Raw genomic sequence first — 25,266 nt, forward strand, 5'->3', positions numbered from 1 at the left:
CTGGGGCTATATATGCTCAAAAGTAGTTCTGTAAGGGCCTGTTTTTTTTTTTTTTTGTTGTTGTTGTTGTTTTTTGTTTTAGTAGAAACAGTAGCTTTTTATAGAAAGGTATGCAAATGGACATGGAATGATGGATATTCCGTCAAGTAATAGGCATACAAGCTGTCCAGGCAGCCCTCAGATCCAGAAGTACAGTTCAGCCCCATTGTAGTTATAAAACTTGCAAAGCACTGAGAACAGAGTTATCTTAGGTCTGTAAAATGGCCACACATTGTTGTAATGGGCTATGCAATACTCAGGTTTCATTGCACATGTTATATTTACAGGGGACATTCAGTAACAGATTCTTTTCTTATTTGGAGACAAGGCATTATGATTGGAAGATTAGTTATAGCTGAGGAAGACCTTAAACTTATTTTCTTTTTCACAGTGCTGGGATTATGGGTGTGTATGCCCCCATCATTGGGTTGGGGATTGCATCTTGGGTTCCATTTATACTAGGCAAGCATTCTACCAAGTTAAATCTGTGTGCTCTAAAACACACTAAGCTCTAAGTGTGAATAAAACCTGTTCCTGAAACTTTTGGTTTGTGGATTTCAATAATCCCAGGAACATGACAGTGCCTTCATTCTTAGAAGTGCTACTGATTGTAAATGTAAACATTCCCACAGTTTCCAGTATGAGAAAGGTGTGTGTTACCAGAGTACTTGGGATTGTGAGAGATAAATCATAAAAGGGAAAAGAGCCCTAAGCTGTAAGGAAGACAAACAAGGTATCAAGACAGGCACCAGGCAGGAGAGGTGAGGGGAGTGGGTGAGTACTGGAAGAATATCTCCCAGTCCTGCATTAGAGAATCGAGGAAAGCTAACACTTTTAAGTAACATTTTAAGTGTTTTAAGAAGTGCTGTGGTGTAACAGCATTTAGAGAGTTGGTGGTAGTTTCATCTTGGGTGTATGTCAACTATAAAGTTGTCCAAAGTTGAATTGTTTTTTTGTCCCCCATGCTGGTTTTACTACAGCAACCCTCAGTCTATTGCTCTTTACTCTATTGCTTACTACATCCTGACTCACTTGTATTTAAAAGATGAGTAATTTTCTGAATCTTTGTTTTTACAAACAAAGTCTTGCTATGTTAGCCCAGGCTGGCCAGAAACTTTCATTGCCCCTGTCTCAGCCTCCTGAGTACTGGGATTGCAGGCTTTGTGTTACCAGCACAGCAAAGTTGTAATTGTTACTGATTTTGTTGAAAGTACACTTCCTTTATGCAGTTCTTTGTTGTAGGGATACATAGCTCTCTCCTTAGTTGACAGCCTGCCATTTTAGAAAAGGTTCTTTCATCCTTTAGGATGCGCTCAAGTGACCATGCTTGCCTAGCATCCTCTGGCTCCAGTGCAGTGAGCAGTTAAACAACCTAATGGGAAGATGTGTCTTGAAACTGAAGTCCAGCAAGAGAAACTGACCTAATGAATTTGGACAGCCTGCAGAGCTGCTTCCAAACTGATCTTGATACAGTAACCTATGCAGGAAGAATCTGAGGTTGCAGGTAGGGCAAGCAGTTTTAGAAGTGAAGCGAAGCCTTCCTGAGAGAGGATCAGAGGTTAGAAGTGCACATAACATTGCGGGTTCTCTGCATCAGTCCAGCTTTGCCCTGCAGCTGTGCTGCACTTGGAGATCGAATGGGTTGATGCCCCCTTGTGGTCCGTTATCAAAATAAATAGCATAAACAAATAAGCACAAGAGAGCTCACCGCATGTTAAACCCTCCCTTCTCATTCCTTTATAAAGTAATGTTTAAAGATCAATTTCTAAGGAGAACAACAAGCTGTTAGTTTTTTGTCTTTATTTTTTATTTTTATTTTTTTTACAGTATACAGTGTGTCAGGCATGATTTTGACCCTTTGTAACAGAACATGTGGGTGCTGTGTTGAGGACATGGAGAAGTGGCAGCAGTAACCGCAGATGAAGCATGAAGCAGCTGTTCCTGCCACCGTTACACTTTTCCAGGTTGGAGGCAGACTTGTCCAAGGCCTTGTGCACTTGGGGTCAGAGAGTTGTGGTTTAGAACGGATTTCATGTGGCCCCTTCTGGGACATGTTATTACATCTCAGAAAGCATGCTTCCTTTCCTTTCAAAGAGATTAAGATCTGTGTCATTGAAGTGTTTGAATGGACTGTCATATGAAGTCTTAGGTCTGTACCTAAACGTACACAGATGAGTGTATATTCACAGGGTTGTTAATGATAGTTTAAACAGGGCTTTGTCAGGTAAGGGCCCCTTTTCTTTACTGTGACCTTACTGCTATATTACTGTGTTAACATATATTTATAAATGTTTAGTTATTATATTGAATTTCCTAGGTTAATTATTTTAGTAATACAAGCCTGCTAAGTAACTATTTTTATAAAGCATTACAGAGACTTTTCAGGCATAATATTTTTTTTTTAAAAAAAAAAACAAAACAAAGTTGGCATCAGTTTACCTATATTGACCTTTCTTTTGTTGTTTTGCTTATTTTTAGAGACTTGCCTGTAGAATCAGACCCCTGTCTTACTATCATCATTTAATAGTTTAAGAAGTTAGCATGGCAGAAGAAATTACATAAATTGGTATTAACTTCACAGAAAAGTCAGATTTTACAACTCAGGTGCTTTGAATCTGGATTTTGTCTTTTTTTAGAATTTTTTCCCCTTGGCAGTTATATTAAAAAAAAGTCTCGAAAAATAGTTTTTCGATGATATGTGTGTGTGTACATATATAATTATGCTTTCGGTCACAGGAAACTCGTTACCCACTATTCCATGCATTTCCATATCTGCCTCTTTGGAAATAGTTTCCTCTAATTTCCAGGGTCCTGCTTCTGTTGTATATGTTTGTCCACTGTGTGTGATGTTGTGAATGCTGTGTGAAACCCAGGAAGATTGCATACGTAAAGCAGTATTTTGGTAGTGAGAATGTGGCTTGTACAGTAGTTTTGTTGCTGGTCTGTCTTTGAATGTCTGCTTAGGGGGACTATTTTAGGAAAGAAAAGGGGTGGGGAGTGAGGAAGGGTGACTAGAACCAGGCAGAAGAGCTGTGTGCCTGATGGCAAGAACACATGCCATGCTACTAGTGACTTGTTTTTAAACATGAAAAGCGTGTGTGCCAAATTTACATATTTACTAATTAAAAAGGCTTCCTGGAAACATTAAGTAGACTATCTTCCATGACCTTTAACACCATTACTAATGGATATAGCCTAGAAAATTTCATCGAAGGTTCTTTAAATAATGTAAATGATTATGAATATGTAACTAGTTAATATGCAGCTACGAAAGGATTATCATGTAGAGGTTAATGAACACTCTGTTCTTACGGGTTGCAGGGCTTTTCTTTCTGTGCTTTTGGCTCACTTCATGCTTGGAAACACTCCTGCTAGGACTGGAAACATCCCGACTGTTTTTGGGTCTCATCTTAATGGGGTTCTTAAATAGAAACTTCATAAATTTTCTTTTTGCAAAGATTTGTTTTTTTCTTTTTCAATTTATATCTAATTCTGTTTGTCTTTTATAATTCCTGCCAAGTCAGAAACAGTGATATGGACTGATGTGACTTTAGTAGACTCTTACAGATGTTAAGTCAGTGCTCTATTATATATTACCACTGTTATTAAGTGTTGCTGTGTGATTGATACTTACTGCAGATCTTCATTCTGTGGGGACTTTTTATGCTGAGTTAATGTGCAGTATGGCCGAGTATCTGATTACAGCATGTATTTTGGGTCGGGATTGCTGCCTTACTATTTAAAATGTCCAAAAGGGAGGACAGGTTGTTTTTTTGTTTTGTTTTTTGTTTTTTTGAATTAAATGTTAGAATAGAGGAATTTAGTGACAGCACTAAAAGAAATGTGATTTTTGGGGTGTGTGTGACACATTTTGCATAATCAAGAAATAGGATTGATCTGGGAACCTGGAACTAAAACTAGGGCATGCTGCTGTCTTCCTCATGTGGCCTCCTTTTTGTGCCTTAGTTGCCCTGTCTTTAAAATGGTGCTCTAGCACTCTAGACTAATATTTGACAGTTTTTATGGATGGGAACTCAAAAATAGGTGATTAGCAGTTTGTGAAAATAGTATTAATTTTAAAATTTCTGCTTAACTGTAATTTTTTCTGACTGCATTTTTCCTGTGATGATTGTTATTTTTATTTTCTTAGTATTTGAGAATCTACTGAAATATCTTAAAGGGAAGCATAACTTTTATGCGTAATACCATTCTTTTAATATTATAAACAGCTTAAATTGGGTGTCAAGTGCATACCATTTTATCACAATTCAGTGTGGGGGGAATGAGCTGTTCAGAGCATCCCTTTATCCCAAGTATTTCTTCTTGAAAACAGTGGAAAAAAGAATTCATTTTTAATACATCAGACTAAAAATCACAGGTGGAAACATTTGGAGATATGCTGACAAAATAAAATATTTTCACTACTGTCATTTTTTTCCTGCTGAAATGTGGATGTTACGTTAGTTTCTTGTTGTTTATAATATTTGTGTATTCTAGAAAATATGTAACATTGAAAATGGTCTGTAGATTGTACAAAATGCTAGTTATCTTATATCATATGTCACCTAATAGTTATGAAGCAGGTTTTGTACCAAAGTCTGAATTGGAAAGCTGTAATTTGTTCTGCAGTTATCAGCCTGCGTTAGAGGGCTGTGATAAAGTGCATTGCTTAAAAACTAACATACCCATCTTTGTACCTTTGACAAATAAAAATGTCCACTGAGGTGTTAGCAAATCTGTAAAGACACTGCTGTAGTTTTCTGATGCTGATTTTCTGTCTCTATGCCTAGCCCTGTTTTTTTTCATGAGTAGTTGTCTGTTTTCATGACAGGTGGTCACTAACTGCCAAGAGAAAATCCAGCATTGGTGAGTGAAAGATGCTTTTATTATAATTCTGAAATACAGAGGGAGTCCCTACTTGTATTTAAATAACGATATGCACCGGGGTATATGTGTGAGTGTGTGCATGTGTGTGTTTCTGTGCATGCTGTGTAGGAGAGAGCAAGAGAGCAGTAATTGAATTATAGTGATCTCCATTTTGAATATCTTTGATACTAATTTACATTGTCTTTAACCCTTCTCAGAGTTACATATGTACCAATTTTCTAAAATTTTGTCAGCATCTGTGTTGGATTCTAATCCCTCCTTTTCATTTACAAAAATTGAATAATATTAATCTCATTTTGAAGTAGAAACCGAGACATTTGTTTTTGGACTTAACTTTGTTTTGGGGATATTTCTTAATGTTTGTAGTAGAAAATAATTGGAATCAGTTGTTTAAAAATAATATTGGAAAAAATAATATTGGAAATAGGACACAGATAGATTTTTCTCAAGTTTGATAAAGCAAATTAATCTGCATTTTAGAGCCTGCTTGCACTTTTTTTAGAGAGAAAGCATGTCTGTTTTGATGTGCTAATCTATAGTTAATAGGACAATGCCTGGTAAATAATGTGCTTTCTGTTCTATTGCTTCTGAGGAAAACGCTCAATTTAATGGTGAATAAAATCTTATATTAGGAGTTGTCATGAGGTATGGCTGTTGATCTTACAGATATCAAATTACAGTCTATCCATGCTGTGTTTACGAAGATTTTACTGAGAGAACAACAGGAGCTGTCTTGATTATTGTCTGCAGGGTTATTGCAAAATCATCGTAACTGCCCCTTTAGTGGTGAGATTAAACCTTCGGTTATACACCATCAAGCATATAATATTTTAAATTTATTTTAAAAGGCGTTTTCTTCATGCCTGAGAGATTTCCAAGGAAATAATTTATAGTTAGTGTATATCAAATGTTTTTGGTTTAAATGCACATAGGCTGCAAGCAGTGGATAAGAGTGAAGATTGGTGCAATCTGTACCCATCATCTTATTCAATTTGGACTATTGGCTTGTGGAAACCAATCTAAAACTAATAATACCCACTTTATAAATAAAAATCCAGGACTTCATTAATTTTCAATAAATGCAGCGTTGTAATTGCATCCACTGGTGGTGTAGGTCTGTCAACATTTCCATAATGGACCGTTCACTTTGCACTGTACATTCATTTCAGCTTAAAATGCGAAGTATGTGCAAGCCCTTGGCCAGAGAAAGCTTTTCTTTTGTAGATTTGGCCAAAGTGACATATTTATGAGTAACCCTTAGAGGCAATTTCATTCCATGGACATGTGCATCTTGGTTTTGGTAAGGGGTTCAGAAATAAGAAGAGGATGCATTCACTTAGAACAGACTCCAGCATGCATGAACCTGGAATTGAAATCCTGCTTGGTAAAATCCTTCTTCTGGTGGAGAATTCTTGAGGACGATGGACATGTTTTCATCTTGCTGTCCACTCAGTCTTTCCTTCTGTGTTTGGCACAGAATAGTTCATTAATGAATATTGAATAAGTGAAGGTGGAATTTGTACATGTTTCATCTACACGATTTTCTTTACAAATCGCACTGCAATGTGCAGTGTACGAATCTGGAGAGTAGTGACAGGTGGAGTCCCAACACTTAGGTCAGAGCAGGCTCCTATACCCTCCGTCTCAGTTCAGTGTGCTAAAGCCCTCTAAACAACAGAAGACTGGCACATTTGCCTATACAGTAGTTTAAAGTTTATTATACCTTGTTTATATGTTAAAGATTACAATTCTTTTTCCCTCATTAAATTTTTTTCTGCTCTGAATCACTTCTGACAGGACTTAGGAAATAGTATTTTATTTGCCTATATATAATATAATGCTGCTAGAATCTAAATGACCAGTGCATTCTGAACTCATTTAATATGCTCAGAAATTGAAAAGGAAGTGTCCACTTTGTTACCAAAGTCAGGCAGTAGGAATTCAGAGATTGTGGTAATCTTGTACTGTCATTACCTCTCACACCTTCAGGCAGAGAAGACCTTCCTGCCACTGGCAAGACTGAGCTGATCTTTCCAACCTAACAGACTCAGCCCTAGTAGGACACTAAACAGAGAAATCAGGGCAAATTTTCTTTTCTTTTTTGACGATTTGCTGGCGTATGGAACAAATAGAGGAAGTTCAGAGACCAGAACCATTCTTTTTTGTTGTTGTTGGTTTTTCAAGACAGGGTTTCTCTGTAGCTTTGGAGCCTGTCCTGGAACTAACTCTTGCAGACCAACCAGGCTGGCCTCAAACTCAAAGAGATCCACCTGCCTCTGCCTCCCAAGTGCTGGGATTAAAGGCTTGTGCCACCACCGCCCAGCATCTGGAGCCTTCTTAAACATGCTTTAGGTACAATTTTTAAAAGCTAATTGCTTTTACTTCTTTGACTCTTGGCATTAGCCAGTCTAAAGTGCCGTTTAGGTAGCTATGCCCTCATCTACATGGATATCTGATAATGTAAGAGGAAGAGCAAAGTAAATGACTTGAAAGATGCAACTCTTGCTAGTGGTGTTGATGTGTAATTTAAAAGGGTTCTTTTACTTAGAGACAAAAAGAATACAAATTAGGCTTTAAAATACTCTTTTTAAAAATGTTGGACAAGAAGTAAAAATATTTGTAGAAAAATAGAAGTGAAGCCTGGGGCCATTTTAGGACTGACTGAGAAAACTAAATTCCAGGACTCTGATGGACTAAGAAATTAATAGTATTTGTTCAGTTAAGAGCAACTAAAAAAGGAAATATTTGAATCTAGAGGATAAGAACCATATAGAATTCTGTTAATACTAATAGTGGTTTTCAGTTTGGCCAAAATTTTTCTTCTTTTAAAATTTTTTAAAATAATACAACTTTTTAGCCATGTGATTGTCGTGCAAGCCTTTAATCCAGCACTTGGGAGGCAGAGGCAGAGGCAGACAGATCTCTTTGAGTTCGAGGCCAGCTTGGTCTACAGAGTGAGTTCTAGAACAACTAGGCCAACACAGGGAAATCCTGTCTTAAAACTAAATGCAAACAAACAAGCCCAAAGCCTTTTTTGTCTATCATTTTTACTTCACACAGGAACGTAAGATGCCACAGACTTATTTTCTCCTTGAATATGAATGTGAGGTCTACTATTTGGTCCACTTGCAGCTGGTGGGGATTATTTGCATCTTTTGTTCTTACATTCTTTTTTTTTTTTTAAAGATTTATTTATTTATTACGTATACAACATTCTGCCTCGATGTATGCCTGCACGCCAGAGGAGGGCGCCAGATCTCAGTACAGATGGTTGTGAGCCACCATGTGGTTGCTGGGAATTGAACTCAGGACCTTTGGAAGAGCAGCCAGTGCTCTTAACCCCTGAGCCATCTCTCCAGCCCTTTTTCTTACATTCTTGTACAGCATTTGAGTTCTGTCATTTGCAGCCTGGAGCAGTTACACTAAGAACCTGCAGCTTTCTTTCAGGCAGGTATGCTGCCACCTGACTTTGCAGAGCCGCCGTGTGTGTTCAGCCTTTCACTCAACTAAGAGTAGATACTCTGTCTTTTTGGAAAGTTAGCGATGTTGCATAAATAAGGCAAAAGAATAAAAATCTTAACTATTCCATACACATTTGTGAATGTTTTATGTCCATGCCATCTTATTTGTTTGTCTGGGTCTTATCTTCCATTATGTCCCAGACTGTCCTGGAATTTGTGGCAGTCCTCCTGCCTCAGCTTCCTAGAGTACTGGAATTCTAGACAGGTGCTACCATGCCCAGTCACACGGTATCTTTTTATCAGGCAGAAAGCTGGTTTTCTCAACATTTTTTTTTTCTTTTTCGAGACAGGGTTTCTCTGTAGCTTTGGAGCCTGTCCTGGAACTAGCTCTTGTAGACCAGGCTGGCCTCGAACTAACAGATATCCACCTGCCTCTGCCTCCCGAGTGCTGGGATTAAAGACATTTGCCACCACCACCTGGCTTTTCAACATATTCTTAGAGCTGTGTGTGCCTCTTTTAAATAAGTTTTGTGATGAAGAGCAGTATAGTCAGCCTGTAGGTGTCCATCACTTAGTGTCAGAGGTTGTCAGCTTGATTAGCATTGAAAGCACAGGCTTGGCATCACAGGATTCAGCTGCCTAAGTTGAAGGGCATCGTAGGCTGAGTAGGACTGTTAGCAGAGTTTGCTGTGTGTTTGTGGCATCTATCCCAGCATCCTTTCCTTTTATATGACATCATGGAAGCTGCAAGGCCACATTATGATGTTCAGAGGAACTTAGAGAGCCAGACAGATTCAGAAGGTGAAAAAATGACTATCTTTTGCTAGAACAAAAAAATTTATGGCCATTTTTAGTATAAGGCAGATGATTCCTGTTGGCCTGGTCTTACAAGAAAGACTCATTGCTTTATGTTGCTTATGGGATTAGATAAAAGTAGTGCCTGTAGATGGGGCATACATAGTTAAATCATTTGCATGGAGGCCTTGTTTATAACCATAGATTGTATGCAATGGAGGTGTAGAAATAGCTTGCTTGTGGGCTGGAGAGAGATTTCTCAGTGGTTAGAGTACATACTGCTCTTTCATAGGACCCAAGTTGGTTTTCCAGCACCTATATCATGCGGCTGCAACACCTGTAACTCCAGTTCTAGGATATCCAATGTCCTTGGCCTTCTTGGGCACCTGCACTACATGCACAACCACCATACATATAATTAAAAAGAAAAAAATACCTTATTTTCTTTAAGGCTTATAAGAGGATCTTAGATAGTGAAGAAATCTAGTATTAAACTACACAGAGTCAACTTAAAATGAAAATACAGTATTTTATTTGTGCATGTGTTTAGTATTGCAAAGAGTAGCTTAAATTTGATGAACTTGAAAACACTTGAGCATATGAGTTTTGAGAGAGAAATTGTAAAACAAATGCTTGATATTTGTTACTTTTAAAAAAACTGGATAAAAATTACTATTTGGGGATACTAGTTTTTGTTATAGTTTATGGACATAGTATTTAGTTGGAAGTAGAAACACATACGTGAATAGGTAAAATCCTAAGCCTTTCTGAAAACTCCGCTTTACTATTAGGACGGGAAAATGCATACACACATGTATGCTTCTATCTTATGCACACACACATACATACATACAAAGTAGAGAGCATATCTGTCTGTTTGATGCTGTTGAGGGAAGAATTGTCCCATAAACACCTTTTGGTATCTCAGGGTGGAGTGGGACTTTACTGTGGAACCCAGGCTGCTCCCAGAGTCCCAGTCATCCTCCTGCCTCAGCTTCCCAAGTGCTAAGATTATAAGTGTAAGCCACCATATCTGGCATCACTGAATATTTCTTCCTAACAATTCCTGTGAATACTTGAAAGTGTTTTCCTACAACCTTCATATGAGAGTATATGAAATTTACTTTATTTTGTGTAGTCTGCATACTTGTAGAAATACTTATTCACAACAGTGACTTCATTATTCAGTGTTTCTATTTAATAGATTATGTTTTTGGTCACTGCTTTATATAGAACCTTCTGTCCCCCCCCCCCCCCTTTGAGTGAAGCAGAGAGCAGTCAAAACATTATCTGGACATTTCACCTGCTTTTGCTTTTGAAGTTGGGCAGTTACCACGGAAAGGCTCCTTTGGGATAGTGGGGAGGAAGAGGAAGTACAGTGGGTCCAGATCTCTTTCTCTGTTTTTGTAGGTTCCTTTTTGTTTTTGTCATTATCAAACATCAAACACCACCTCCTCCTAGATTGGGGGTTATGTTTGAGGATTTTTGTATGTAATGTTTCAGAGAAGATTATTTTTGTGTAAGTGCTTACACTTACTTATGTGCACCTCCTGCTGGTACCTTTGAAGGCCAGAAGAAGGCCTTGGACCTTCTGGACTGGAGTTCAGGTGGTTTTGGGTCTCCTGACATGGATGCTAGGAACTGAACCTAGGTCCTCTGCAAGAGCAGTAAGTGCTCTTAACCACTGAGCCATCTGATCCAGCTTCCCTATCCTGAATTAGTTTTTAATTTTTCTTCTAACTATAAGGTGAGTACATGCTTAGTTATTATAGAAAGTTGTAATAAAATAGTAAAGAAATTTACTTATAGCTGAAACTATTTTTTCCCAGTATTTTAAAAACATTTCACTTCACTTATTTACTTAATTATTTATTCATTTGGTTTTTCGGGGCAAGGTTTCTCAGTGTAACAGGCCTGGCTGTCCTGGAACTCGCTCTGTAGACCAGGGTGGCCTTAAACTCACAGAGATCCGCCTGCCTCTGCCTCCTGAGTGCTGAGATTAAAGGCGGCGCCACCACCGCCCGGCCACATTTTATTTTATTATTTTAAGATTAGTAGTTAGTTATGTGTTTATTTGTGCTGTAGAGGTCAGGTTAGAAATTTTTGTTTTCTTTTTCTTTAATGATTTCTAATTACAATTTGAAATTATTTTAGTACTCTCCAAGCTTTTGTGTCATATTTTTGGATGTAAGAAAATTAGTTTCTGGGGATAAAAATGGCAGACTTATGTTTAGGAAGATTTTTCTCTCTGAGTTTACAGTATTATTTAAAAACCTCCAGGTGTGGGGCCTGGAGAGATGGGTCAGCACATATGAGAATTTCCTACTCTTGCAGAGTACAGGTTCCGTTCCCAACACACATGTCAAGTCCCAATATCATAAATTTAGCTGAACTTGACAACTTGGGGATTTTTTTCAAAAATCAGTTCACTTTTGTGTAATTTTAGAACTCCCCTTCTACTTTTAATTTACATATGATTATATTTAGAGCAAAATATTAATTATAAATGAAGAAACAGGCCCTTAAAGATGGCTGACAAATTTCAGGTGACATGTCCATGTGGTTGGCTGTAGAGAGAACATGGGAGCACATTGTCCTTCTAGCTTCATTGTGTGTCTCTTGTGTGGTAGCCACTGTGCGGAATTAAGTGGATGAAGTCTATTGGAGTGGTAGTTAGATCTGCCTCTCAATAATTTGTTAAGCTAATGTAAAATTATAGGTTATCTTTTTCTAAAAAAGATTGTTTATTTATTTAGTATACAATGTTCTGCCTGCATGTATGTCTGCACTCCAGAAGAGGGCATCAGATCTTATTACAGATGGTTGTGCGCCACCATATGGTTGCTGGGATTGAACTCAGTACCTCTGGAAGAGCAGCTAGTGTTGTTAACCTCTGAGCCACCTCTCCAGCCCGAGGTTATCTTTTTTATCTTTAGATTATTTTTATTGTTTTCTGGTGACTAATAAAACATAAGAAACATGTGTTAGGTCATCAGCATATTCTGATGAAGTGAGCTCTTCAGTGTGATGCAGTCATAAAAAGGAACATGTCTCCATTTTACCTTAAATTTTTTAAAGGTAGATTTTAATTACCAAATTAAGTGAAGTCTCTGAGTATTTTGCTGTGACTATTTAGGAAAAAAGGTAATGATGCCACTGATTTTATACAAATACTTTTAAATTGTGAATGAGGAGCATTCCTTTCCCTACCAGTTCACAGAAAAGAATTGTCCTTCCTTCAAGAATTTATATTTTGTCATGTAACTTAAAACCTTCGTTAGATGTAAGAGGACACTGAAGACAGTTGTTATTTCTTGCTGTAGCAATGAGAGAGAATCTCTGCCTGTATCTATGCCTGAACTGAACTTTCCTTTACTTTCTTAATTCTGGAGGTGGCCCAGGGACCCTTCAAGCCAGTGGTGCTTTAATGCAGACAGATTGCAAATTTTAGAAAGGCCTGCTAGATTTGAGTGATGGCCTCTGTGATGTGGCCCAAGGCTCAATTGCAGAGGAGTGAGTGAATGTCTAGTGAATTGGATCCAAAGTAGGCTTTCTTAGATGTTTATAGGATAGTTCTGAAGTGGTGATAATGAACTAAAAATAGCTGCTGTTGAGTCCTGTGTGTTTCAGAAGCTTTGGGTCTCATTGTTTCTTAGAAACAACAGATAATTGTTTCTTGACTGAAGATAATAACCTGCATGTTTGCACTAATGCAAAGCCCTTTGCTTTTAAGCATCTCGTGGTGTTTACTGCTTTGTTTGTTTAGCAGGTTAGGTATAGGGAAAGAGCGATAGGAGACCCCCTTCAAGAAGACAGTTTGGTGTTAGTATTATCTGCCAGTTATGTCTTCCTGCGTAAGTACATTTGGAAGATTCTACTTTTCTAAGCAGAGATTTCGTTTCTTCCCTTTAAAGATGGAGATGAGAGCCCATCACTTGCTGGAACAAGGGATGTAGAGCTTACTTCTTTTTGCAAAAGTGTTTTTCCCATTAAGAGAAAGATTAAAAACGTATTTTTCATGCTCTCCTGTACCCCTTTAAATAGTCTGTTACAGAAATATTCAGTTGCACAGAAGAGTTGGACTGAGCCTTGATTGTACACCAGCCATGTCTTACTCATTAATTCATTTCTTCCTGAGGTATTTCAGAGCAAGTCATTGGCATACTTCACCTTTAAATACTCACTCACACACCTCATTTAGCTTGCTCTCTCAGCTTGTTACACTTCTATGAAAATAAATATTTCCCATAGGATCTGTCCTGATCTTAATGCTTTAAGGGTAGGGCTATTTATAGAAGTGTTCTATGCCTTCATTGTGGCTGCTAACCTTCTCCAATCTTTAATATTAGTTCTTAAGACAATTTGTATTGGGGCTTGAGAGATGGCACAGTGGTTTAGAGCACTTGTTGCTCCTGTAGAGGATTCAGTCTCAATCCCTGGCATCCACATGGTGGCTCACAACTATCTATAACTAGTTCCAGGGACTCCAATGTCCTCTTCTGACTTCTGAGGATACTAGCATGCATGTAGTACACAGATGTACATGTAGGCTAAATATTCTTATAAAAAATAAAATCTTGCATGGCGGTGGTGGCACATGTCTTTAATCCCAGCACTCAGGAGCAGAGGCAGGAGGATCTCTGTGAGTTCGAGGCCAGCCTGGACTACAAGAGCTAGTTTCAGGACAGGCTCCAAAGCTACAGAGAAATCCTGTCTTGAAAAAACAAAATGAATGAATGAATGAGAATGAATGAATAAAATAAAAATTTAAAGCCAGGTATGGTGACTTACACTTTTAACCCCAGCACTCAGAACTTAGAGGCAGGCAGATCTCTGTGAGTTGGAGGCCAGCATGGTCTACAAAGTGAGTTTCCGGACAGCCAGAACTGTTACACAGAGAAACTCTGTCTCGAAAAAAAAAAAAAGTAAACTTCTGTTTTTATGGCTTAACAATTAAGAGTCCATATTACTTTTGTAGAGGACTTGGGTTCAGCTCCCAAAACACATGTGGTAGTTTACAACCACTTGTAACTCCTAGCCCCAGTGGATCTGATTCTCCCTTCTTTCCTCGTTGGGCACTGTATACCCTGTAGGCAAATTTCCCTCTAATTAAAAAATATATATGTGTGTATCCATATACAGACGTGGATGTGAGATGAGTTCAACACACAGAGATGAACTTGGCTGCTGCATAGGCTCATGATGTTTTAAAGGGACTATTAGTCTTGTGTATTAGAGGGCTGTGGAGATCGTGTTTTGGTTAAGCGCTTGGTTCTGGATGTTTTGACCAGAATGATCTTCTGGGATTTCTTCAAGATACATAGCTGGTCTTCCTTCAAAAAGTATTTCTACATTGCTATATTTTAAATCATCTTTCACTTTCTTTTTCTGTTTTTAGAAAATAACTAAAAATGTAGAAATAGCAACTCTAATCTTAAACTGTTCTTTAATTTGTTCACATTTTTTGTTCTAGAGAGAATTATTAATGAAGGTTAAAGCTGAGTGTTCATTTGGAAATACTGATTGCTGACATTACCTTGGTTGAACTTTCTGTTCTCTGAGGGCACATGAGATTTCTTTTTTAAAGTCCTCTTTTCTAGGTATGATTACCAATGTAAGACATGCTGAATGCTAACTTTAATTGGACCTAATCAGAAGCATTAGATAGTGGATGGATAGTCCTTGAGCTTTTACACAGTCTCAGTCTGAATCACAGGGGCTGTTAGTATTCCATAGATTAATGAGCATCAGTGATATGTCGGCACTGTTTCACATCATCCTCTTTGTTGCTCATATTGACCCTGTTTCCAAAGCCTCTGAATGCTGACATTCAGTTATCCTGTTACTGTTCAGTAAGTCACACTATCCAGTTGAATGACTGTTAAGTGGGATCTTACCTTAGTACTTAATAATCTTTTCTGAAAATTATGTTTTATGCTCTTGAACCTGTGAATAGGCATTTTTCCTGTTTTAACATGGATGAAGAAGCTAAGGCCAAGGTTAGTTTGTGTAAGTGAAGTAGGAGAGCTGGGATTCACTCTTTGGTTTGACTTTAAAGCCATGGACCATGGTCCTGGTACATAGTCCCATACGTGAAGAATTTTTGGCATTTTGTCATATAAAAATGTACCCAAAAGGGTAATTTATTTCCTTATGAAATATAATAATAGGGTCTAGGAAGATGGTTGTGAGTAAAGTGCTTGCTGTTCAGTCAGGAAGACCTGAGTTCTGATTTCCAACACCACATAGAGAAGATGGTTGTGTAACAACCCCAGCGCTGGGAAGGCAAAGACAGGAAGATCCCTGGAGCTTGCTAGCCAGTCATTCTAGCCGAATTGGTGAGATCTTGTCTCAGATGTAAGGTGGAAAATGATTGCAGAAGACTCCCAGTGTTGATCTCCAGCTTACACATGTGCCGTGGGCTCCCTCACACATACATGCACAAAAGAAATACCATGATAGACATTTTGTGTTTGTTTATGGATAAGAATTTGTGGAGAGTTTATATAGGACATTAGAAAAGTAGATTTTGTATGAGAGAATAAGATGAAGAGTGAGGGTGTCTACCTCAACAGGACACAGGAGATCTGGCTTTTTCCATTGTTGATTTTCTGTTTGCTTTGTGTTATCTTGTATAAGAAAAAAATGTTGAGTGACATTCCTGTAGGAGTATTTTCAGGATAAATAGTAACATACGTGAAATTCTCCAAACCTTGAGACTGAGTGGATAGTTTTTATTAATTATGCTACTATTGCTGTAGTGGAGCTAAAAAGTAAACTGATGCCAATTTCGTTACTTGTAGTAGTCATTTTTGTTATCTAGGTAATTACCTACACGATACTGAGGATGAATTTTAGTCTGACAGTATGTGTTCATTTAAATTACTTGCCTACTTGATGAGCTTATTGTTTTTGCCATCTTTTAACAGAATAGTCAGAATAGTTCAGTACTCTAGATGTGTGTGTAGCTTCCATCTTAGCAAAGAGTCCTTAGGAAACTTGGCCTCCAAAGAAGTCTCATCTCAGCATAGGTGAGTGCTTGGTCTTAGGAAGAGGGGTGATTGACACCCAGTAGACTGAAGTCCTGTGGAAGAGCAGTTTAGACACATGCTGTTCTCTGTTCCAATAGAGTTACATTGAGTCAGATCTTAGGATTGTTTAAATGGATGTCCTACCCCCCTTCTCCTTATTTTCGTTGAGTCAGAATCTCATGTAATCCAGTAGGTTGGCTTTGAACTCACTATAAAGACAAGAATGACCTAGAACTTCTGATCTTTCTCCTGCCTCTTACTTCCTAGTGTTGGGTCACAGGCATGTTGGCACCATGCCTGGCTAATAGCTCTGTTTTGATAGACCATGAAACAGATTTCAGACACTAATTGAAGTTCTTTCTACATTACTGTTGCCTAATTTTTTTCTGCCCTTGGTCAGATTTCTTACCTTATTTGCATTTGTATGACTAGTTGAGCTTAACTTTTCTGATGAGGACTGAAGTACCTGGTGCTGTCTTGTACTCAGTCTCTACTGTAATCTGTTTATTCACTCAGAAGCTGTATGATGTTTCTTCTCAGTTTGAGTTCCTGGCTCCCTCCTTTGCATTTCCCTAATTTTTGCATTTTATTTAGACTAGGCCATCTTCTACTAATGAAGCTAATTCTCAAGATGTGAGTATTCTGTTTCAAAGTGAATTTTATTTCTGAGTGAATTTATAGGTGAACAGTGCCATCGATGAACTCCTAAACTCGTTTTATAGTGATATAAACTGCTGGACAAAGCCAACAAGACTGTTGGCTGTTGCTGGTTTGTGTACTCATTTTGTGTGTGGTGTTTTCCTCATCAGGGAGAAAGTAGACAGTGACTATAGTGCTCTTCAAGAGAGACTGAGGACCTTGCCTGACAAGTTATCCTACGACGTCATGGTATGCGCTCTGTGTTCCTTTTAGAGTCACAATGTTTGTTGTAGACAGTCTAATGGCAAAATGATAGGATATGTCCTTGCTGTGTATGTGCGTTCACAACAGTTGATACACTGTCAGAGGTGACAATAGCAAGGAAGGTTTGATTTGTTAGGCCTTAAAACAAAAATAATAGTTTGTATATAATTATTGTGATATAATGTAATGGCATATTAGCAAAAATCTGACAGGTTTGGCATGTAAATATCTTTTTTTAAAAAATTATTTATTATGTATACAATGTTGTCTGTGTGTATGCCTGGAGGCCAGAAGAGGGCACCAGACCTCATTATAGATGGTTGTGAGCCACCATGTGGTTGCTGGGAATTGAACTCAGGACCTTTGGAAGAGCAGGCAATGCTCTTAACCACTGAACCATCTCTCCAGCCCCTGTAAATATCTTTTTATATATAAATTCCAGTTATGATAGGAATATGACATTGAGTTATTTTCTGTTATCCAGAGTAAGAACAAGCCATAATGCCTGGTAACTCACAGAAATAAAACGCAGAACATTTATTTATACATTATAACATGAGAAGTGCTACTAGTTTCTTTTTGAATGACCTTCCTCATGTCATACAGTTGGTCCTGAGCCTTTGGCTGCAGCCTCCATTGTATCAGTGTGCTTTATGAGGATTTATTCTGTTTTACTAGATTAAGTGTGAGTAGGTAGATGCAATAAAACTGTTAATTCCTCCCTTAAAAACATAGTTTTAGTTACCGTAGTTTTAGTTATACTGGCAGTAGTTTTCGTTACTATTTTGGTTTCATTTAGACTTTAGAATTAATGAAATGTATAATCATTCAGAGACAGCACTACTTTCTCTAATAGCTGTCATGGAAATATGCTGTGGATTTATTTTCCTATTTTAACATGGATTTATCAGTCTAATACAATTTTCTATAGTTTTTCCTGCTAAAATTTCAATATAATGTTAAATTTCTGTGAAATTGACATTTTATTTTTCTCAGTACATAGGTAAGAATTCAGTAATGTACGGTTTCTTATACTAAATATTTTTTAAATGTATGTTTAAAATTTTTGCCTTTCTCTTTCTCTTTTGACCGATAGGTACCATTTGGCCCTCTTGCCTTCATGCCAGGAAGACTTGTCCACACTAATGAAGTTACTGTTTTACTTGGGGACAACTGGTTTGCAAAGTGCTCTGCGAAGCAGGCTATTGGTTTAGTTGAGCACCGGAAAGAACGTAGGTACCTCTTGTGCAGACGTTCTCCGTTATGTTTGCATCCGTTCGCAGGCTCCAGAGCTGGGGACTGTGACCCAAGCAATTTTCAGATTTGCTAGTCCAGACTGCTGTTCTGGATTATAGGTAATCTCAGGGAAAGCAGTGTCTGAGAGTGGAGCATGAAATAATGCAGATTGGAAGTCCTTCCCACTTGCCGTGTTTCCGAAAGTATGCTGTGTGAACCACAGGCGTTACATTGTTGTGTGGATAGACCTTGAGACAGGAGTTGGGAATTTTTTATACTTGTGATTGGCGTGCCCTCTGCTCTTAATACTTTTGGGACCCAGCCGGGCGGTGGTGGCGCACGCCTTTAATCCCAGCACTCGGGAGGCAGAAATCTTTAATAAATAAATAAATTTTTTTTTAAAAAAGAGAGAATTGGACTGGGGGAAAAAAAAAACCATTGCTATTGTTCTTGGGTTCTCAGTAGTCCTCATTGTCCACTATGTTCAGCAGGTCCGTTTTTGATTTTTTTTTTTTTGGATTTTTTCGAGACAGGGTTTCTCCATAGCTTTTGGTTCCTGTCCTGGAACTAGCTCTTGTAGACCAGGCTGGCCTCAAACTCACAGAGATCCGCCTGCCTCTGCCTCCCGAGTGCTGGGATTAAAGGCGTGCGCCACCACTGCCCGGCAGCGGGTCCGGTTTTATCCCAGGCTTTTTCAGACCCAGGCCAGCTGGCCTTGGTGAGTTCCCGATAGAACATCCCCATTGTCTCAGTGTGTGGGTGCACCCCTCGCGGTCCTGAGTTCCTTGCTTGTGCTCTCTCTCCTTCTCCTGATTTGGACCTTGAGATTTCTGTCCGGTGCTCCAATGTGGGTCTCTGTCTCTGTCTCCTTTCATCGCCTGATGAAGGTTAATATTCAGGAGGATGCCTATATGTTTTTCTTTGGGTTCTCCTTCTTATTTAGCTTCTCTAGGATCACGAATTATAGGCTCAATGTCCTTTATTTATGGCTAGAAACCAAATATGAGTGAGTACATCCCATGTTCCTCTTTTTGGGTCTGGCTTACCTCACTCAGGATAATGTTTTCTATTTCCATCCATTTGTATGCAAAATTCAAGAAGTCCTTGTTTTTTTACTGCTGAGTAATACTCTAACATGTATATATTCCATACTTTCTTCATCCATTCTTCCATTGAAGGGCATCTAGGTTGTTTCCAGGTTCTGGCTATTACAAACAATGCTGCTATGAACATAGTAGAGCATATACTTTTGTTGTATGATAAGGCCTCTCTTGGGTATATTCCCAAGAGTGGTATTGCTGGGTCCAAGGGTAGGTTGATCCCGAATTTCCTGAGAAACCGCCACACTGCTTTCCAAAGTGGTTGCACAAGTTTGCATTCCCACCAGCAATGGATGTGTGTATCCCTTTCTCCACAACCTCTCCAGCAAAGGCTATCATTGGTGTTTATTATTTTAGCCATTCTGACAAGTATAAGATGGTATCTTAAAGTTGTCTTGATTTGCATTTCCCTGATCGCTAAGGAAGTTGAGCATGACCTTAAGTGTCTTTTGGCCATTTGAACTTCTTCTGTTGAGAATTCTCTGTTCAGCTCAGTGCCCCATTTTATTGTTGGGTTGATTAGCCTTTTACGGTCTAGTTTCTTGAGTTCTTTATATGTTTTGGAGATCAGACCTTTGTCAGTTGCGGGGTTGGTGAAGATCTTCTTCCAGTCAGTGGGTTGCCTTTTTGTCTTAGTGACAGTGTCCTTTGCTTTACAGAAGCTTCTCAGTCTCAGGAGGTCCCATTTATTCAATGAGGCTTGCCTCATCTTGTAAGGCCACTTTGCTTTTGCTTACCCAGTTTCTTGTTCTATTATGCGTACCTGGGCAGATGGCCTTTGAGCTCTGGCTTGGTTGCATTCTGACAGTAGGCTTATTTAATTTCTAATCTGTTTTTATTTTTATAATAGCTTATATAAATTGATATATCCTGCTTTCAACCTTCTAGTAAATGTATGTTTGAAGAGGAATTTTCGAAGACTGTCCTGTATAAGTGAGGTCACACCAAATACAGCTGACTTTTTCTAAAGCTGAAATAATTTCACTAACCTAGGAGTGCGTATTAGTTGGATAACTCATTTATTCTGTAAAATTCTGGAAACTATGGTTGGAGACTAATAGCAAATCAAGTCCAAGTTTGTAATTGGTTTATATTTTGATCTTTTATGACACTAACCAGAATTCTATTGTTGGACCTATATATAATTTCTATCAGTTGATAGTCCTTGGGTTTCGCTCGTTAAAATTACTCATGTCCGCTAGATAGGTGGTGGTGGGCATGGCTCTTAGGGAGACGCGTTTCTCACTCTGAGGCTTTTCTTGTTGACTGCTGTCTCTGCTCATAGAAAGTCAACCTGGAGCCTGGGAAAGCTTGTTCACTTTGATTTTCAAATCAGTGAAGAAATCTTCAATATCAGTTACTGATTGATAGACTGGAGCTCTAGAGGAAAGAAACATTTTTTTTTTTTTTGATAAATCACTTCCCAGTTCCATATAAGTTTGGAAAGTGACTGATTGTGTGAGATAGGATAGATATTTATCTGATTGTCAGGGCACATATTTAACTGCATAGCATCTAATAGGATAAGAGGATTCAGAGGTTTTTATCCACAGTTTTGAGGTAATTTATAATACCTGAAGAAAATGTTTAGGTGTATTGCTAAACTTGACACTTAATAATAAAAGGTGCATGTGATCCAGTCCCTGGCCTTCCCCACTGGAAACCTTCCATCTTAACTAGGCTTTTAGTCTGAGTGGTGGATGCAGTTTGCCCAGTTGGAGGTGTGGCTCTAGAACAATGTGGGTTTCTTTTTCTTTCTTTCTTTTTTTTTTTTTTTTTGCAGTTTCACTTACAGATCTTAGCAACTTTAGCATATCATTCTTTTTCTTCCATATTTAAAGTGGAAACATCTATTTTCTTAACTGATCCTTTCCCTCTCTACTGGCAGTGGTGAGAACTTCAGAGCTTTTGTGTCCTGCTAGCTACTTGAGAGAGAGAAAGGAGTTAGAGTTGCATCTCCTTAGTGACTGGTGATACAGTCTGTAGCCTCTTATCTGGTAAAGTTTTTAGCCACTTTTAAAAATTGGGGTTGTATGTATTTTTTTAATTTATTAAATTTTTTTAAATTGATGTTTTTTTCATCTCTATTAGTATTTCTTGCATGTAAGTCTGTATATACAACATATGGGCCATTACCACAGAGGCCAGAAGTGGGCATAGAGTTGGAGCTTCCATTTGGTTGCTGGGAATCAAACCTGGTTACTCTGGAAAACAGCAAGTACTCTTAATCACCCCCAAGGGATTGTGTTTTTCCAAAGCTTGAAAAGCTTTTGAGAGTTTGTTATACATGTTGAATATGTATCTTGTTTGGAATATATGATTTGCTTTTTTTTTTGTCTCTATCTTACCTTTTTGTTCTTTGTTGATGGTGTTTTTCCAGAACAGTTTTTAATTTTGAAGTCCAGTTTGTTGCTTTTCTCTCTTAGGTTCTGTCTTTGCTATCATATTTAAGAGTTCTTCACCTACCTTTAATACTTATGACTTTGCTCATGTTTTAAGTTAATTTTGCTTTAGGTATATGGTTTAAGTCAAGGTTCACTTTTCTCATGACTAAATGCATAATTGTTTCAACATTGTATTTGAAAATAACATTCTTTTTCCATAAGTGACTTTGTACCTTGTCAAAATAAATTGGTAGCTTGAAGCCACTGGAAGTGCTCTACCAGATGGTTAGAATAAAAAACATATAGTAACAAAAATGTGGAAAATTTAGAACATTCGTATGCTACTAGCGAGAATGTAAACTGGTATATATTAGAAAATTAGAATTTTTCAAAAATTTTTCAGCACTGGATTACCATAGGATTTAGCAGATTTGTATTGCATGCAAATGAAATAAATATGTACAACCACACAAAAACACTGCAGACCCTAGTGACATTATCCATAGTAGCTCAAAGTGGAAACAAATCAAGTATCAGCTAAGAAATAGATCAAATGGATTGTTTCCATGAAGTAGAATGCAGTTTGATATGTCTTGAAAGTATTATGGTAAAAGTACTGTGAAAGTATTATGAAAGAAACATGTCTTGAAAGTATTCTTCCAAAGGAGAGAAACCAGATACACAGACCCACTCCTTTCTGTGCAGTGTGTAGTATGACAGATTTATAAGATAGGAAGTGAGTTAGTATAGGGATAGGAAGATATGAGGAGGAACGAACAGTGAATGTGAAAATGTGCCTGTGTAATGATGCCTGCACAGCCCCAGGCTGTATATGCATATAACCTTAAGTTATACACTTAAGTGGATAAATAATGTTATGTAAACTGTATCTCATTAAAATTATTAAAAAGTGAAGTATTGGTTATTGACTCTTTTTGTATAGTTCATTTTTCTAGACCATTTGTTTTGTTTCTTTGGCCCATGTCCATCCATATTTTAATTGCTGTAACTTTATAGTATGCCTTAAAATAAGGCACTGTGAATCAGCATTTGTGCTTTGCTGGATCCAAACCCAAGACTTCATAAGCTCTAGTGTGTCTTTTCTGAAATTTGACTAGGTTGTTTCAGTTTCTTTGTCTTTCCATCTACATTTTAGAAACAGCTCGTTTCTATCTATAACAAATCCTGGGTATATTTGACTGGAATTGCTTTAATTCTATGCATCAGTTTAGGAAGAATTGACATCTTAACTCTGCTAAATCTTCCAAGTGTGTATACCCTACTCGGTATTTAGGATATCCTAGACTGTTTAAAGCCTGTTTAGTTCATGTTATACCATGTGACCTGTAAGCCCTTGTCACTTTTGTGAAATTCTTTGAAATAAATGCCCTGGGACTTTGGACGTAGACCCTGTGTCTTGTAAAAAGTGACGTGTTTTAACTCATTTTCCATATTTGTGCCTCTGTTTCTTTCTTTCTTTCTTTCTTTCTTTCTTTTTTTTTTTTTTTTTACTGCACTGGGTAGGACTTTGAGTAAGAGATTGAGCAGGAGTCCTGATCTTATAACTGGCTAAGAGTGGGCATCTTGGCCTTGTATTTTTTTTGCCAAGGAAGGCATTTGGTCTTTAACTTCAAGAGGTTGTGTTGGTTGTAGATTTTTTTAAAAAAAGTTATTGTCATAAATTAGTACTTTCTATCATATTAGGGAAGTTTATTTCTAATTTGTGAGTTTTTAAAAAATAATGAATAGGTCTTGAATGTTGTGATGCATTCTTTCTGTTATGTTGATATGCTTTTGTGTTTGGTTTGTCAGTATGATAGGTTATATTGACTGATTTTCTTTCTTTGAATGATCCATATTTGGTCATATTATTATGGTTAATATGGTTATATTATTTTTGTACATTACTGGGCATATTTTGCTAATGTTTTGTTGATTGATAGGGTGATTTGGGAAATGTTGTAAGATACGGCATAGAATTGGTGCTGTAAATATTTGGTAACATATACTAATAAAGTCACCTGAAGGCAGAGACTACAAACTAAAATTCTTTACTAGGTATTACACTGCTTAGACTATCATTTTCCCTAGGGAGAGTTTGATATTTTCTGACTTTTAAAGAATTGCTTGGTTTTTACCTAAATTCTTAAATTCATCTAATAGAATTGTTTATAGCATTAAGTCCTCATTTCTTTTAAATGTATTTGGGTGACAGTTCCCTTTCTAACTTTGTTTTTGCTAACATGCATCTTCTTGCTCTTTTGTATATCTAGATGTAGTGGTCCTTAAATGGGCAGGTATTAGTTTTATTTCCTAGGAGATTAATGATGTATCAGTACACACTTTCTGTCACAGGTAGGTGTTAAGTGCCATTGATACCCAGTTGGTAGATACTAACAGTTTCTAACTATCTATCTTAAGTCTCCAAAGCTTCATTACTGGTGAGACTGAGGGGCATATTGATCTTGTTGATTTTAGGACCCAGCCTTTGACTTTATTACTGTGATTCTCTCACCTTTGCTTATTAAAATTCTACTGCTGTTCTGGGTTTGCTTTATTTTTTGTGGTGCGCATTCTCAACTATAGGTGCTGTCATTTTGACTTAGGCACTGCCTTAGTGCTGTGCTGTTTTGACACATTGTATTTTCATTGTCCCTTGAATAAATTTTCCTGAGTCATGGGATGTGCTCATTGACTCACTAATCATTTAGGTTGGGGAGGACAGGCCTTTGGGCCACATCTGGTTGACCCCAGCTTTTATCTATGAATGTAAGCTAATTAATGAAAGAATTGTGTGTGTGGGAGGGAGAATAATATGAGCTAGAGACCAAGAACAGCCCTCAAAATCTAAAGGAAGTACATTCTGGCTTTTTACAGAAAAAGTTTATGAATCCCAGAATTAGCAATGTTTAATTTTAAATGTTGGGAGGGTTTTTTTCTGATGCTGATTTCTAGTTTTATTCTTTGTGGTTATGGAATGTGTATTTGATAGGTAGTTTTAGAGTACAGTGAGACTGGCGTTATGACTAGGATGTGCTCCATCTTCCTGAGTGCTTTGCCTTGGAGAAGAACGCGTTTGCTGTTTGGTACAAAAGCGCTGTACAAATGCAGTCGCATGTGTATGGTGATGGCGTTCTGCTTTTCAGCTGCTCATTTGTGTTCAGTGTGGAGAGAAGAGTGAACTCTCCAGGTAGAATGTGACTGTGCGCACATCTTCCTCACTTCTGTTAGTTTTTGTTTCGTGTATTTTGAGGCTTATTTTTCAGATAGTTAAAGTGCTGTGCTTTGCTGAACCACATGATCATATAACTTTTTCTTTTATTCCTGATTCTCTCTACATAGGTTTCTTGTTTAATGTTTGCCGGGTGTGTTTTTTCATTCCTAACATCTGTGGTAATTATAGCATAATAAAGTGCTTTTCTTGTATACA

General features: G+C 37.7%; 1 protein-coding gene across 3 annotated transcripts in view; it reads left to right on the plus strand.

Moving 5' to 3' along the window:
- Uri1 (URI1 prefoldin like chaperone) overlaps positions 1-25,266 on the plus strand; it is a 56,950-nt gene that overhangs the window by 16,887 nt on the left and 14,797 nt on the right. For 2 of the 3 annotated variants that reach the window (XM_041644893.1, XM_041644892.1), the window contains exons 2-4: positions 4,871-4,905; positions 17,023-17,101; positions 18,213-18,348. In XM_041644893.1, coding sequence (XP_041500827.1) covers positions 4,871-4,905; positions 17,023-17,101; positions 18,213-18,348 — 250 coding nt within the window. Of the gene's footprint in view, positions 1-4,870; positions 4,906-14,734; positions 14,783-17,022; positions 17,102-18,212; positions 18,349-25,266 lie in introns of those variants that run through there. The other variant, XM_041644894.1, reaches the window with a different exon arrangement.

Source organism: Microtus oregoni, unplaced genomic scaffold (assembly GCF_018167655.1).
Source record: "Microtus oregoni isolate MIOR12 unplaced genomic scaffold, Mior012 000102F_ref0000329, whole genome shotgun sequence".
Lineage (NCBI taxonomy): Eukaryota > Metazoa > Chordata > Mammalia > Rodentia > Cricetidae > Microtus > Microtus oregoni.